The sequence below is a fragment of the Dendropsophus ebraccatus genome, chromosome 6 (assembly GCF_027789765.1).
Source record: "Dendropsophus ebraccatus isolate aDenEbr1 chromosome 6, aDenEbr1.pat, whole genome shotgun sequence".
Taxonomy (NCBI): Eukaryota; Metazoa; Chordata; class Amphibia; order Anura; family Hylidae; genus Dendropsophus; species Dendropsophus ebraccatus.
This window is the reverse complement of record NC_091459.1, coordinates 93,179,403-93,195,485: the sequence shown is the minus strand read 5'-3', so window position 1 is coordinate 93,195,485 and position 16,083 is coordinate 93,179,403. Positions and strand designations below refer to the sequence as shown.

Here is a 16,083-nt window from a genome sequence, read left to right as displayed (position 1 = left end):
GTCATAGCCACCTACACGTGTAAATCTATATATTTCGGTGTTCTTATTTAGAGTTATAGCTATATATGGTACCAAGGGAGATGTCACAGCCAACCTACGGTGGCACATGGTAGGTGGTTTCTCCTGTTACTGCATTATAACTCTCCTGTGTTGCAGTTTTCTACATTACACCAACCTACCAGTCTGACAATATGTAACTAAAGGATCAACTCCACCTCCTGGCCTCCTGGGTATATGTCTGCATACCAGCATAAACAGGATTTACATTTGCAGGACTCCTGGTGGCCAAACTCCAGGAGTCCTACAAAAGAACTAAAAAAAAATTGACAAAATGTAATCATTTAGGGCCCTATTCCACCGGATCGTTATCGTTCAGATTATCGGTAAATCGTTCGAATCTAAACGATAATCGTTCGGTTGAAATGCAGTTAACGATTAACGACCGAACGAGAAATCGTTGATCGCTTTATAAGACCTGGACCTTTTTTTATCGTTGCTTGTTCGCAAAACGTTCGCAAATCGTTCGCATTGAATAAGACATCGTTCGGTCGTTCGCAATAGATACGAACGCAATAGCGAATAAATAGCGAAGAAAAAATTATCACAATTACGATCATAAGTAACGATTATCGTTCCATGGAAATGAGTGAACGTTTTCAGGTCTTTCGCAATAGCGGTCGTTTGAGTTCGTTAATCGTTAACGATTATGCAAACGATAATCGTCCGGTGGAATAGGGCCCTTAGACTAGAGTAGTAGTAGACTATGTTGGCCCCACCGAACTCAATTGTACTTAGTAGTATACAATAAATTGGCATATCTTTTAGTATGCTGATGTATACCCTAAACTTAGTACTTTAGAAGTAGGTGTAAACCTAGCCTTAGTTTTTTAAAGGCCAAAAGTAAATAGGCAGAAGTACAAGAAACTTGTGTCAACTGTTGCTAGATTCTTAATAATAAGGGGGGGGGGGGCGGCATTACTTTGCAGAACGCATGGTCCACTGTGTTTTGAGTTCTGCTAACTAAATATATACGTGTAGGAAAAGGCCTGAATGTAGTTACTAGCTGACTAGTATGCTGAAGTATAGGGCTGACGTGCTGATGTATACTATGAATGTATAGTAAAACTGATACAACAGCTCACCCTAAATCTCTTTTCAATATGATGATTACACACAGAAGAGTGGATCCTTTTCTCCTATATCTCTTAGAAGCAGTAGCCTGGAGGACATTATAATAGAGTAGTGAGCAGTTTAAGCTATGGATTCATTTACTAAACTGCAGTACTAATACCTAACTGTATTTACAGAGAGGGACATTACTAAATAAGACTGAGTTACTGCTCCCTAGGTAGATGTTACATATGCCAAGCAAGCAACTTTCCCAAACTACCTGTAAATGTCCTGCCAACTTATGATAACAGATGCCAGCATGGTGTTGTCCTCCACAGGGTTGGAATGTAGCTCTTTTTTCAATGTTAAATATAATCTCAGTTAATAATCACCAGCAACTCAATAATTATTAAAATTTAAGCAAGAGACAAATAGGGAGAACAATGAGGGCTCTATGTAGACGACTGGCTATGTCCTCCAGTCATGAGCTTTAAATTCCAACTTTTTCAGCACTTCGTGTACAAGTTTATTATTGTTCTGTAACCCCTTCTGCACAAAGAAATGCTACCTGACCTTGAAATACATAAATCGGTGGGCGTTAAATGGGGTGATATAAGTTAGGCGTTAGATAAATACTATTATACTTATAGAATCTTATCATTTCACTACCAGTAAATTAATGACAAACAGTTTTTAATGTCATTTATACTTTGTAAGAGGGAATGGTGGTATTAACAACTACTATAGTGAGGTTGGTTCTCGGGTCAAGCACAAGTCTAAATGTAAATACCATTGCTAGCACACACCATACTAAAGAAAATCTCCATGAAACGTAAGATCCATCTAATCCTTTTAAGAAGTTATAAAATCTTAAAGGGGCTGTCTTATCCACCCTTTCAGAATGTGGCAGCTGACATCTCCTAATACCAGCCCCCCACCCCACCCCATAACCAGGAAACAGCTGATTTTGCCAGGAAAAGCCACAGATTCAGCTGACTGTGTAAAGTATATAATAGCTTCCCAACTTTTTACCAACAGATGGCGTTACAGCCGCGTGGCCACCTTAAGGATGATCTGATAAACACTATACCAGGTTAGAGAATATGGAATCAAGATATCATAATGTGATAATGTAAGGCAATGCTAGTCACTTCTGCAAATTAAAAACTAAAGAAATCCTAACTGCCTATCTGTGACACCTGACAAATGGCAAAGTGGGAACAACAATGTTTTTAAGACTATCTGGGCCATCCAAAAGCTTATTTTAGTGTCAAGCACATTTACTTTAATATTACCAATTTGTTGTTGAATATTATCAGTGATGTTCTCCGCCTTTGTTTCCGACAGTTTTATGCACATTTATAACATTGAATCAAGGCTTTAAGGCAAGCGGAATCCATCAATGTCCGAAATAATAATGAAGCAGTGACTCACTTGGAGCTTTATTGAAATCACAACATTCCCCAGATAGTTTAGAGGAAAGAGTCATTGAGACTCACTAGGGAACATTAATATACTACAAGAGCATAGCAAAAGAATAAAGTGCTGGGACATTTCCCCACTAATCCTAAGGATTTGTGCTACTTGCACTGGGGAACTTGCTATATTTTATATTACATTTTCTATAAAATACCCTGGCAGTGATTTCTCACGGAAGAAAAATAAAACATAAATATACAGTAAATGGGATAGCTAATCTATACAGCTTTTATAGCTAAATATGGGTGTGTAACTTAAAGGGTGGGAGACGCAGCAGATGCTATGGGGCCCAGCAGCTGAAAGATGAGGGCTCCATACTGATCACATTGGATAAGGAAGAGAGAAAATGAGCATGTGAATGTGAGTACAGCAAGGGTCCTTTGACTCGTACAAATAAATCACTTAAGTACTCCTTTAGCGAACGACAATCAATGATTTTTTTTAAACAATATTGGGGAGATTTATCAAACATGGTGTAAAGTGAAACTGGCTCAGTTGCCCCTAGCAACCAATCAGATTCCACTTTTCATTCCTCACAGATTCTTTGAAAAATTAAAGGTAGAGTCTGATTGGTTGCTAGGGTCAACTAAGACAATTCTACTTTACACTAGCTTGATAAATCTCCCCCATGTGTTTAGACTAAAAGATAAATCGCTACAAAAAGCCGTTAATAGGATCATAAATACTATGGTAATATACACTGATTCCTTTGCACACCGAGTGTGTACATTGAAGGACTTGCGAACAATTAACAATGATGGCATCAAATGATGCGATCAACAACACACAAGCAAATTTTGGTTTGTCATTTGATCTTTGTTGATACTGCATCAGAAGATTATTGCTTAAATTTAACAATTTATTGCACAATAATCATCCCATGTAAAAGGCCCTTACCATAAAGGACCATGAAGGTCATGACCTACAGTAGTCTTAATTAATTGATAGTGCCACTGTCAAATGGGGCATTAAGGTGCCCAAATATATTTGTCAAAAGTTGTCCAAAGTGTAAAGTGGCCTCCTGATCCTGCAGTTGATGTCATGAGAGAAAAGGCCATCTGGCCAACCCTTTTGTTCTCCTCTGTCCATGGGCAATACATAAGGGTTGGGCCCTGCCAAACATTAATGTGTATGGGGATATTGGCAGAGACGACTGTTGGCTCAACAAATGTTCGACTGGCAACTATTGGCCTTTATTCCAAGTTTGGATAGAGGGTCAGGGTTAGTTGTATGCCCCATCATGCTGTATACACGCAGTCATCTTCTAATTCAGAGACAGCTCAATTATCGTCAGGTGCTATGCCACTATTTATGCCATGCTAGAACAATGGGTTATTGTCTTCCGATGAATCTGACTGTACTAGAAGGCTTGCTCTATGAAAACAATGGGGCAGACTTACCTAGAAAAGGCTGTGTAAAAGTTTACTATCTTTATCACAGGGGCTAAGGCTGTTTGATAAATCTAAATCTATAATTTGACTTACTTTGCTGTAAAGGTCTGCACCATGTGTTGATGCACTTAACTCATTTTCAGCCACATTCTATTCCATTAGACTATACCTCTTTATCAGACAAAACGCATGAGATGTACACCATTTTCTATCATTTGGAAGCATTTGGCTTAGTAAATCTGCCAATACTCCATCATAGGTTCTATGAGGGCGACATACATCCCTTTTTTGGAACGATTCTGCAATCATCCTGTACATGAGCTCTATAGCATCTATAGCTGTAAAAATCTCTGCTGAAAGTTCGGATGGACCACTGCCCCTATTTGTCTGTTCGGTTGCTTGGAGCGGCAGCATCTGCTATGTGATGAGCAGCTTCAACACATTCCACTCATCTCCACTTCAAACATATAACTGTGAATCAGAGAAGCTTCAGCAACTGTGTCTTGCAGTTGTTTCTTGACCTCTAATGTTGGTTTTAGTGTAATTATAGAAAGAGCAGTCGGGGGCATTTGGTTTTCTTCACCCTGCAATTCGGTTCATGACATTGGGCCTAGGGAGTGGCAGGCAATTTTACAAAGAGAAATAAAATGAAGGTAAATCCCATTAATGTGTAATAATCCCTTGAACTGACTGCAGTGATACTGTAGCTCTGGTTTAGTAACCCACTCCTGTAGAAAGGAAGGAGCTGGCACAGCTTTCTGCATTGTTTTCAGTGATATATGACTTCTGCTTTTCAGAGTTGGACATTGTGCTATAGTAAATTATTCCTGACACTTGTTTTTTTTATTTGAGGACACCATGATATGCTTCCACACCATATGTCATGCCCTATGTCCCACTCTTTAAAGGGGTTGACCACTTTATAGTAAAATTGTTCAGTGTACAGTATTAGTAAGTGTACTCACTGCCCTTACTGACAGCAGCTCCCTGTGTACCTCATAGAGCTAAAATCAGACTCCTTTCCTCCAGGCTGTGCTGCCCTGCTCTGTGGTGAGTCTGTCCATAAGATGGCTGACATAAAGGTGCATGTGACCATGGCCTGCACTCCAGTGTTTATCACTAAGCCTGTATATGCCTATGGTGGATACTGGAGGCGGGGCATGGTCACATGCTCCTACATGTTGGCCATCTTATGGACTTATGGACAGCCTCACCACAGAGCAGGGCAGCACAGTCTGGAAGGGGGGGGGGGGTGATTTTAGCTCTATTAGGTACACAGGGAGTGTCTGTCAGTAAGTAATGTGAATACACTTACTTATACTACACAGAAATTTTCTTTTACTATAAAATGGCCAACCCTTTTAAATAGATCCTGGCTACTAAACTTTGAAGTTACTAAATCTTTTAGGACTAACTGATTGCAGGAGTTTTATTAAAATGACTGGATAATAACCTTTCTGTGTCCCGCCACTGTCCTTCTAACATCCACGAGGTCTCCACCACAAGGCAAAGCCTGCTCAACCCAGTTAGTGGCTGAAGCAAGTCACCCATGTGGAAAGTGGTCAGTTAAGTGGCCATTCCCTGTGTGTCCAGGTGCGACCATGAAACAGGACACTGTGATTGGGCAACACCTTTTTATGTCTGAAAAACATTCCTACACTGTCCAACCCTGTTTAATTAGTTGATCTAGAAGGCAAAACGAGTCCACGGAAGACCGATACATTTACCAACAAAGTGATTTCCTCTAATCAATCACTTGTCTCAGTAAACATCTATTGTTTGTGCATTCCTCCTCAAGATTCACATGTTGCTAAAAGTAATTCACCTCAGGCAATACCATGAGAGTGGCTAAATGGGCCCAATACATCTTTCCTACTCCTGTCACTGCCTTTGTATCAGAAACTGACTAGAAGGCCATAGTCAAAGCACCAACTAGAAAGGTAGAGTAATCAATAAATAAATCTACTAGTATCATTGTCATACCTTACCACTTGTATGTGTCTAACAAATTCAAACTTCTATGTCCCCATACTGTGTAAATCCATGTTTAGAAGAAGTCTGCAACAACATGGCCTCCTTAGCTACAGATTCCCATAAGAGCTGGAACAACGTAAAAAAAAAAATAATAATAATAAAAAAAAATTAAAAAAAAAATATATATATATATCCTAGTTCTAAAAATATCCCCACTCTGATTTCATAACTGGTTCATTCCTACATATGATATGTGGGCTGAGCACTGGTGTCTTATCTCTGTACAAGTGATAAATGAATTAACAGTCTGCTCCTTGTGCGATGCCCCTTAATCGCCTGTTCTTACCACCCCGATGCTGCAGCTGGAACAAACTGGCTATAATGTCAATTATTACACAGTTACTGAGATGTTTCTATGGGTACAAGATGCATGTTTATCTCAGGAGGACAGCACAACTTAGATGCATATGGATCATCTGATGGTGGTGTCAGACTCTCCAGTGGGCACATCTCTGATTGGTTGCCCATATATTTAACATTACAACCCCCTCTGCACCCATGCCAGTAGCAGCAAAACAGGTTCAGCCAATTACAGGCCTTAGCTGTGACTTCCTCGACCATCAATTGGCTGACAGGGGGTTGTTAAGTTATTATTTTTTTTTTTAACCCAGCCTGATTCCTTTAAAAATACCACACAATCCCTTTAAGTGATTTGATATTTCTTCTACTGTGGAATTAGTCATTAAACATGTGCTGCTATTGTTTCATGGCTATATTACCCCCAGACCAGACATCAAATACTTTATTCTAAACACAGCTCTAACTGAAATCTCATAGATATCAAATACAAGAAAACTAAGCTGTGGGGATGTAGGTTGGAACACTTGCATTTCACTGTCTCCTATGAAATACTTGTCAGATTATTCATTAAGCCTTGTTGTTGCTGGACAGGGCACTATGGCATGGAAACTCCCTTTGAAGTCAATGTGATTTTCCATTCACTACACCTCTGACTGGCGCCTTCAAAGCTTAAAAGGACAGTAACTTAATAAATGTAAATAGCTCTTACAAAAAAACTGTGATTGGGTAACACTGAATATTGACAGCCAAAATCCAGTTGGTTTATGAAGTATGATGAAGGACGTCTTTGACCAGTAGACTATCTACTTTATAAACATGAATTGTCCTAAAATGATTCTTATCAACTCCAACATTATTTACCCTCAAGAAGCATTTGGTGAAGCAAGTATATGGTGGAGGTGAGGTATCTGCTAGAGATAAGCGAACCTCGAGCATGCTCGAGTCGATCCAAACCCGAACTTTCGGCATTTGATTAGCGGTGGCTGCTGAACTTGGATAAAGCCCTAAGGCTATGTGGAAAACATTGATATAGTCATTGGCTGTATCCATGTTTTCCAGACAACCTTAGAGCTTTATCCAAGTTCAGCAGCCCCAGCTAATCAAATGCCGAAAGTTCGGGTTCGGATCGACTCGAACCCGGTTCGCTCATCTCTAGTATCTGCCATTACAGCTGTGAACATGTGATCTAAGGACTGAATAACTAACTAAAAACGGAAGTAACTAACTAAAAATGCCGCAGACAACACACAACCAGAAATGCACATATAAAAAAAAATAAAGCATGTAAATGCTAGTTTTTGAAAGTGTTTTTTTTTTTTTTTAAAGGAAGTGCAATGCAAAAAATATATATGTATAAAGAAGGCCTTATGGCATGTTTACTGTTTTTCTTTCTTTTTTTGTGTGTTGTTTTGTACAGGTGTTTTCCCTGCCTTATGGTAAAAAGAAAAGCTCATGGGAAGAAGTGCCAGAAAAAAAATTGCCATATCCAAACCATGTTACCAAAAATGCAAACCATAGGGGAGATTTATCAAACATGGTGTAAAGTAAAACTGTCTCAGTTGCCCCTAGCAACCAATCAGATTCCACCTTTTATTCCTCACAGACTCTTTGGAAAATGAAAGGTGAAATCTGATTGGTTGCTAGGGGCAACTGAGCCAGTTTCACTTTACACCATGTTTGATAAATCTACCCCCATGTTTGCAAAAATGAGATAAACCAAAAAATGCAACAAACTATTTTACAAACTACGTTTATATGATATGCAAAAAAAAAAAATAAAAAGTACCACGAAAACCATGCAAACCGGCCTTAGGCAGTGTTCACACATTTAGGTTTTAAATTGCAATTATGGGATACCAAGTCAGGAATGGATTTTTAAAAAGGTCTCTGTCTTTCTTTTATACGTGTCCTCTATTTATAATCTGCTCCTGGCTCTGTATTCAATAACTGCAATTAAAAACATAATTGTGTGAACACACCCTTAAGGGTCTTGCTGTTTCCTTTACATCTATTTATTTATTTCTGGTCCAGTGCTGAGTTTCTTATGACACACTATATGCAAAAAACATGAAGCACTGAGCAATCTCAGGCAGGGTGTACAAATACGCCCTACGCCTTCCGATGTGAACTCTATGAGCTACTTGTTATGCATATAGGGCATCCAAGATTATATTTCCTGATGTGCGTTTGCACAGGGGGTGGAGCTTTGTCTGTTGTTAGAAGGGACAAAATTAATAAATGATATAAATAAATTTTAAAAAAAACTTGCAAACCAGGTCTACACTTACAGGTTCCATTGACAGAATACATGAAAACGGCAGCGATCTCCAGTTGTACTGATGACACACTGTACTATTACTGCAGGTGGTGAGGTAGAAAGGAATGTGTGAAGAGTCAGAGGTTAGAGAAGCCATCACCAATCTGGTGCACTGTGCAGTGTTTGCTGTTGTAAGGCTCCAGAGAATACAGATCTGGCGCAGTAGTATCGGCCACTTGTGGACCGCCTCACCTTCCTCCAAGTTCACTTTGTCAGCTGTTTCATGTAAACATTGACAGACAGCAAATCCTTTACATCCAGCAGTGTAGGCTGAGCAGGCCTCAGACACGTTATAGGCCTCAGACACATTACAGCCTCTATACACATGGAGCAGAGCGTGTTCTGTAACGCTTCTTCATTTATGAACTCTCTAGACTAATATAATGCGGTAGCTGCAGTCCTATGTAAATTTACACCTAGGAGTTGTGCCAAGAGACAAACTAATCTCTGTTCTCCCACTTTCATTGTTGCAAATTGAGGCTAATCCTGATAATGGAGAAGAATGTGGTCATCTGTAGTTTTTCCAGCTGTTGTTTCAAGTTCTACAAGTCCCAGGTGCTAAATAAGAGGTGTACACTGAGAGATACCAGAGAACAACAGCTGACACCTCACGGTATTATGAGGAAATTAAGTCCGGTCACTTTAGCCGGAACATGAGATGTGCATAAGGCAGGACAGTCCGAGAAGCTTCTTGTCCTATATACTATTCCAGCATCTTATTTCAGGGAGCAGAATGGCAGCTGGTGCAGGGAATAGGAACACTGATAGTAATGCCTGGTGATGTTACCCTGGACATATGTAGACAGAAGTCTAGACGTGGATCTGGCTGCTATTATTCCCACTTCCAGTAATCTGCTGGAAGAAGGAGGCAGCTTCTCACATAGAGGCAGGGACTGTAATAGCAAACAGTGACTGACTACACATCCCTGCCGCCCCCTCCTACTTACACTGCTGTATTATTATTCTCTATGGAATACAAACAGGAGAGTGGAGAAACATACCAAGGACATCATGGCTGAAGGCATACAGTGTCTATGGCAGCAGTCAGGTTATTTGTCAGATCCTGATACTGTACATAGATGGGATACATGAAAACACCATAGGTAGGACACATTGTTACTATCTGCACAAAGTCTGCACTGGTAAGAGGGTACATACAGAAAAATGGGGATAACAGGGACATACTGATCAGCAGGGATAATAGGGACACACTGATCAGCAGGGATAATAGGGACACGCTGATCAGCAGGGATAATGGGGACACACTGATCAGCAGGGATAATGGGGACATACTGATCAGCAGAGATAATGGGGACATACTGATCAGCAGGGATAATAGGGACACACTGATCAGCAGGGATAATGGGGATACACTGATCAGCAGGGATAACGGGGACACACTGATCAGCAGGGATAATGGGAACACAGATCAGCAGGGATAATAGGGACACACTGATCAGCAGGGATAATGGGGACACACTGATCAGAAAGGATAATGGGGACACACTGATCTTCAGGGATAATGGGGACACACTGATCATCAGGGATAATGGGGACACACTGATCAGCATGGATAATGGGGACACACTGATCTTCAGGGATAATGGGGACACACTGATCATCAGGGGTAATGGGGACATACTGATCATCAGGGACAATGGGGACATACTGATCAGCAGGGATAATGGGGACACACTGATCTTCAGGGATAATGGGGACACACTGATCATCAGGGGTAATGGGGACATACTGATCAGCAGGAATAATGGGGACATGCTGATCAGCAGGGACAATGGGGACACACTGATCATTAGGGATAATGGGGACATACTGATCAGCAGGGATAATGGGGACACACCGATCTTCAGGGATAATGGGGACACACTGATCATCAGGGACAATGGGGACATACTGATCAGCAGGGATAATGGGGACACACTGATCTTCAGGGATAATGGGGACACACTGATCATCAGGGGAAATGGGGACATACTGATCAGCAGGGATAATGGGGACACACTGATCAGCAGGGATAATGGGGACACACTGATCAGCAGGGATAATGGGGACACCTTCACACAGAACGGCACAGTTTATATGATCATGCTGTTTGGAAAGGAATATAGATATAAAATAAGCCGCACAGGCATTAGACCCTGATGGTAGATCTGCATTCACTATACTAGAGCACTACCACCATGACACCACCTGGGGTCTTGTTGCATAACATGATGTATACCTTTATATAATACCTTTAATACATTATGACTCATAGAGGGTCTGGTGTTCACAAACATAACTAGATGTAAAACTTAGGGGCAACTTCCCAATCTTGGTGTGGGACACAGGAAATGCTATGGCTTGGGTAAGATTTGGCAGAAAGTAGTTAGAACAATGTCTCAAAGCCTGGCACATTAACCCTTCACTGTCACACTGTACTTAGGTAAGAAATGATGTGATGAAATGCATTGAATACAATCTATCCCTATATCCAGTGAGTGGTCAGAGCTATGGGGATTACTCCTATAGATTCTCTGCCCTGAGCTGGTGTTGTGTTCAGCAGCTAAGGGGTTAAAGCTACACTGTACAGACACCCCTGGTTGATGGGATTGCATAATCCACTGGCAGGAAAGGAAATAGCAACATTCCTTAGCAGAGCCCTGTGGGTGGGAAGGGGTTAATGCAATTCCCTCTCAGCCTACATAGGGATTTCTCATGCATGGAGCTTACACAACCATGGAACCCCCAAACTCTGGACCCCCACTTACTTCAAGAAGTATCTCTGGCCGGTGTGGGTGAATGCCATCTCCCAGCCGGGGGGTAGGGGCAGCTCGTCGGTCACATCATAGGACTGCTGGCGGAGGTGGGCATGCTGCTGGGCTGGGCTGGGCACGGTCCCGGTCCCGGCACCGAGCTGTAAGGAGGCAGGAGAGGAGTGCGATCGGACGTGCTGGATCCCGAGCCTGGGGGGGTGACTGCCGGAATCCGTGCTGGACTGCCGCGAGTGCGAGCCGGAGTCGGGTTCCTTGAAGAAGGACTCTGGTAGGATTTTCTTCCTCCAAGAATTGGGTTTGGGGTTCATGACAGAGTTAAACAAGTTCTCCAAGTCCGTGTCCAGGTCCTGGGTGACATGGATGACCTGCTGCCCTGGTGGGGGGAGACCTGGATTCTGGTTCATCCTTGTAGAACCAAAGACAACAAGGTTACAAGAAGCCTGAGGAGCCTGGAGTCACAGCGATTACCCGAGAGATGAGACGGGGAGACAGGAGCTGGAGAGCCGGAGGAGTCCTACAACGCAGACAGTGTGAACGCTCCCCTGCAGAAGTTCAGCATTATGACGTCACTGGCCGAAAGTTCTCTCCCCTCTGTGACCTGGAGCAGCCGGAGAAGCTGAGAGGCTGCTGAGCGGGTGACTGCTGCTGCCGGTCCTCACCCTGTCCCTAACAAAGTAACAAAATGTCAACTCACAGGACAGGGAGAGGCGTCTGTGGGCCTGAATAATGCATGAGCGGTGCCCTGCCCGGCCCTGCCTCCTCCTCCTCCAACCGGGACTTTACCTTACAGGGCAGCAGCCCAAGGCAGCACTCCCACGTACAGGTCGGGTTACAAGTGTGGGGGGAACGTGCAGCAGGGTGCCTGCAGATCACTCTCTGGACTCTCACCAGCCATTACCCTCTGACTATAGCTGAGGAACATGGGACTGACAGCAAGACGGGGGTCGGGGTCCCCTAAACATTTACTATTGAACACTATGCTGTCTCTCTCTCTCTGTCTCTCTCTCTCTCTTTACCTTTCTATCTCATCTATCTATCTATCTATCTATCTATCTATCTATCTATCTATCTATCTCCTATGTATCTATCTATCTATCTATCTATCTATCTATCTATCTATCTACCTATCTATCTATCTATCTATCTATCTATCTATCTCCTATCTATCTATCTATCTATCTATCTATCTATCTATCTATCTATCCATCTATCTCCTATCTATCTATCTATCTATCTATCTATCTATCTATCTCCTATCTATCTATCTATCTATCTATCTATCTATCTATCTATCTATCTATCTCTTATCTATCTATCTATCTATCTATCTCTTATCTATTTCTCTGTCTATTACACTGAAAGATGTCTGACAGATTATCTGACAGATTTTTTTCAGCCAAAGTCAGAAACGGACTATAAACAGAGAACAGGGCATAAAGATAAGACTGAGATTTCTCCTCTTTTCAAATCCATTTCTGGCTTTGGCTGGAAAAATCTGTAAAATAATGTCAGACATCTTTTGGTGTAATAGGGCCTTTAATCCATTATCTATCTATCTATCTATCTATCTATCTATCTATCTATCTATCTATCTATCTATCTATCTATCTATCTCCTATCTATCTATTTATCCAAACCCAACTATAACATAACAGGGATGACAAATGCTCCAATTAGATATGAGTGAAGCACTGATCTAAACGAAGCGAAGCGCTTCATTTGCTCTTCACTCCGCTCATCAAGCCACTAGGCTGTCAGCACTGCTCCGCTCCCTGCTCCCTCCCCCCAGGATTGGGTCCAGATTTTCCTAACATCCTGGGGGGAGTGGCGGGAATTGGAGCAGCACTGACAGCCCAGTGGCTTAATGAGCGGAGCGACGGGCAAATGAAGCGCTTCGCTTCGTTTAGATCAGTGCTTCACTCATCTCTAGCTCCAGTCATTTGATAAGCAAGGAACATTCTTAGGAGCGCTCATTTGCCTGATACTCAGCCCATCTAAAAGGACCTTTACGAGCCATGTAATGCTTCATGGGAAAAGAGTATGGAAAGTAGCTTGTTTCCCAAAGGAAAACAACTTGCTCTTCCGTCCCACCTACATGAGACAGATTCCCTTCAAATCAGTGTTTGACCCTTAGGCTATGATTACTTTGCGTATGACACCGGCTGTTCTGTGCCGGTGTTACTGAAGATCATCCAAATTAGATGATCTTTATTTCTGGTGAATTCGGATGCGGGCGTACCCGTGTGCGCCCGCATCCCAATTCACCCCTGCACACAATGGAGCGTGCAGTCAGAGCTGCACGCTTTATTGTGTGAACTGACATGTCTGTGCGCCGCTATTCATACGTTGTGTGTACATGGCCTTAGGGTGTGTTCACATGTACAGAATCCACAGCAGATTTAATGGTGCAGATTCAAAGCAAATAAAATCTGGGCCATTAAATCTGCTGCGGATCTGCCACAGAATCTGTACGTGTGAAAGCACTCCTCAAGTGGTTTCCAAGGAGCAGAAGATGGCTCAAGTCTTCTGCTCCCCAGAGTTAAAGGGGTTATTCAGCGCTACAAAAACATGGCCACTTTCCCCCTACTGTTGTCTCCAGTTTGGGTGGGGTTTTAAAACTCAGTTCCATTGAAGTAAATGGAGCTTAACCCTTTGAGGACCAGGCCCAAAATGACCCAGTGGACCGCGCAAATTTTGATCTTAGTATTTTCGTTTTTCCCTCCTCCCCTTCTAAGAGCTCTAGCACTTTCAGTTTTCTATCCACAAGCCATGTAATGGCTTATTTTTTACAGGAATAGTTGTACTGTGTAATAGTAGCCAGCACCCCTATAGTAGCCAGTGCCCTCCATAGTAGCCAGTGCCCCCATAGTAGCCAGCACCCCTATAGTAGCCAGTGCCCCCCATAGTAGCCAGTGCCCCCATAGTAGCCAGCACCCCTATAGTAGCCAGTGCCCCCATAGTAGCCAGTCCCTCCCCATAGTAGCCAGTGCCCCCCATAGTAGCCAGTGCCCCCCATAGTAGCCAGTGCCCCCCATAGTAGCCAGTGCACCCCTATAGTAGCCAGTGCCCTCCATAGTAGCCAGTGCCCCCATAGTAGCCAGCACCCCTATAGTAGCCAGTGCCCCCCATAGTAGCCAGTGCCCCCATAGTAGCCAGCACCCCTATAGTAGCCAGTGCCCCCCATAGTAGCCAGTGCCCCCCATAGTAGCCAGTGCCCCCCATAGTAGCCAGCACCCCTATAGTAGCCAGTGCTCCCCCTGTCACTTACACTTAAACGCTGCGGTCGCGCCGCGATCGCGGCGTTTAAGGAGTTAATGACACGCGGCAGCGCGATCGCTGCTGCGTGTAATTACCGGTGAGGTCCTGGCTGCTGATTGCAGCCGGCCCCCACCTGCTATGAAGTGCGCTCCGGAGCACGCTTCATAGCGGGAGAAACACCCAGGGCGTACAGTTACGCCCTAGGTCGTCTGGGGACAGACTTCCATGGCGTAACTATACGCCCTGGGTCGTCTAAGGGTTAACTGCAAACTGCACCTGAACTGGAGACAACAGTAGGGGGAAAAGTGGCCATGTTTTTGTAGTGCTGGGTAACCCCTTTAACTACCTGGCAGAAAGTTAGCACCAGGGGACAAAAGGTGTAAGCCATCTTATCCCTGCAAACCCCTTTAAGGGTCAAACACGGATTTGAGGGGAAACAACCGTACTCTGCTCCATGTATAGTCCCTGGGTGCGTTCACACATACAGGATCCGCAGCAGATTTGATGGCCCAGATTAGATTCAAAGCAAATCAGCAACTTCAAATCTGCTGCAGGTCCTGTACGTGTGAACGCACCCTTAAAGAGCCTTAAAACATGATTAAAGGGTTACTCCGGAGAAGATTTTTTTTTTAAAGGAACATGAGCCAGAAAGTTACACAGATTTGTACGTTGCTTCTACTAAAAAAAAAAAAAAAAATCAAGCCTTGCAGGGCTTATCAGCTGCTGTATGCCCTGCAGGAAGTGATGTATTCTTTGAAGGCTAATGCAGTGCTCTCTGCTGCCACCTCTGTGTGTGTTAGGAATTGTTCAGAGCAGCTGATAAGTACTGGAAAGACTGAATTTTGTTTTGTTTGTTTGCTTGTTTGTTTTTTAAATAGAATTCCCTGAGCAGGCACTTATTTAGTTGCGTGTTGTGAGCTGTGTTAAATTCGAACATTTCCTCATTACACAAACCAAAAGAAATTCAATATTTCAGATCACTCCATCTACAGCAGATATACAATGGCCTCATAATAATAATAATAATAGTATGTAATAATTTCTATAGTGCCAACAGATTCCACAGTGCTATTGGCCAGTCACGCTACAATCACGTGGTCAGTATTAGGCCGGCTTCACTCTGCCTTAAAATCTTGGGAAAAAGCCAATAAAAAACACCATGCGAAAAGTCAATTGGCTGGAAGTCAATGAAAGTTTATGATATACAGTACCTTACTTACATGACGTTTTTTGGTGTGACATTACTCTACTCTCTGGTGTTTTTGAGTTTTTTTTGGCAGCTTTTCCAAAACACAGCATGGTGAGGGTGTTGCATTTCTTGGCAAACTGTTGCGTTTTGTTGTACTATAGACTTTAGTGGGATTGTGCTGGTTGTCTCAAACACGTCATTGCTGTAGGTATGCCAGTACGTTGGCCAGTG

At 42.8% G+C, this 16,083-nt stretch overlaps 1 protein-coding gene across 1 annotated transcript in view; it reads right to left on the bottom strand.

The window, feature by feature from the left end:
- Nucleotides 1–12,140, bottom strand: part of WWTR1 (WW domain containing transcription regulator 1) — a 67,093-nt gene extending 54,953 nt beyond the window's left edge. The window contains exon 1 of the mRNA XM_069975377.1: nt 11,400–12,140. Coding sequence (XP_069831478.1) covers nt 11,400–11,809 — 410 coding nt within the window. The 5' untranslated portion in view covers nt 11,810–12,140. The remainder of the gene's footprint in view (nt 1–11,399) is intronic.
- Nucleotides 12,141–16,083: the final 3,943 nt, after the last annotated feature.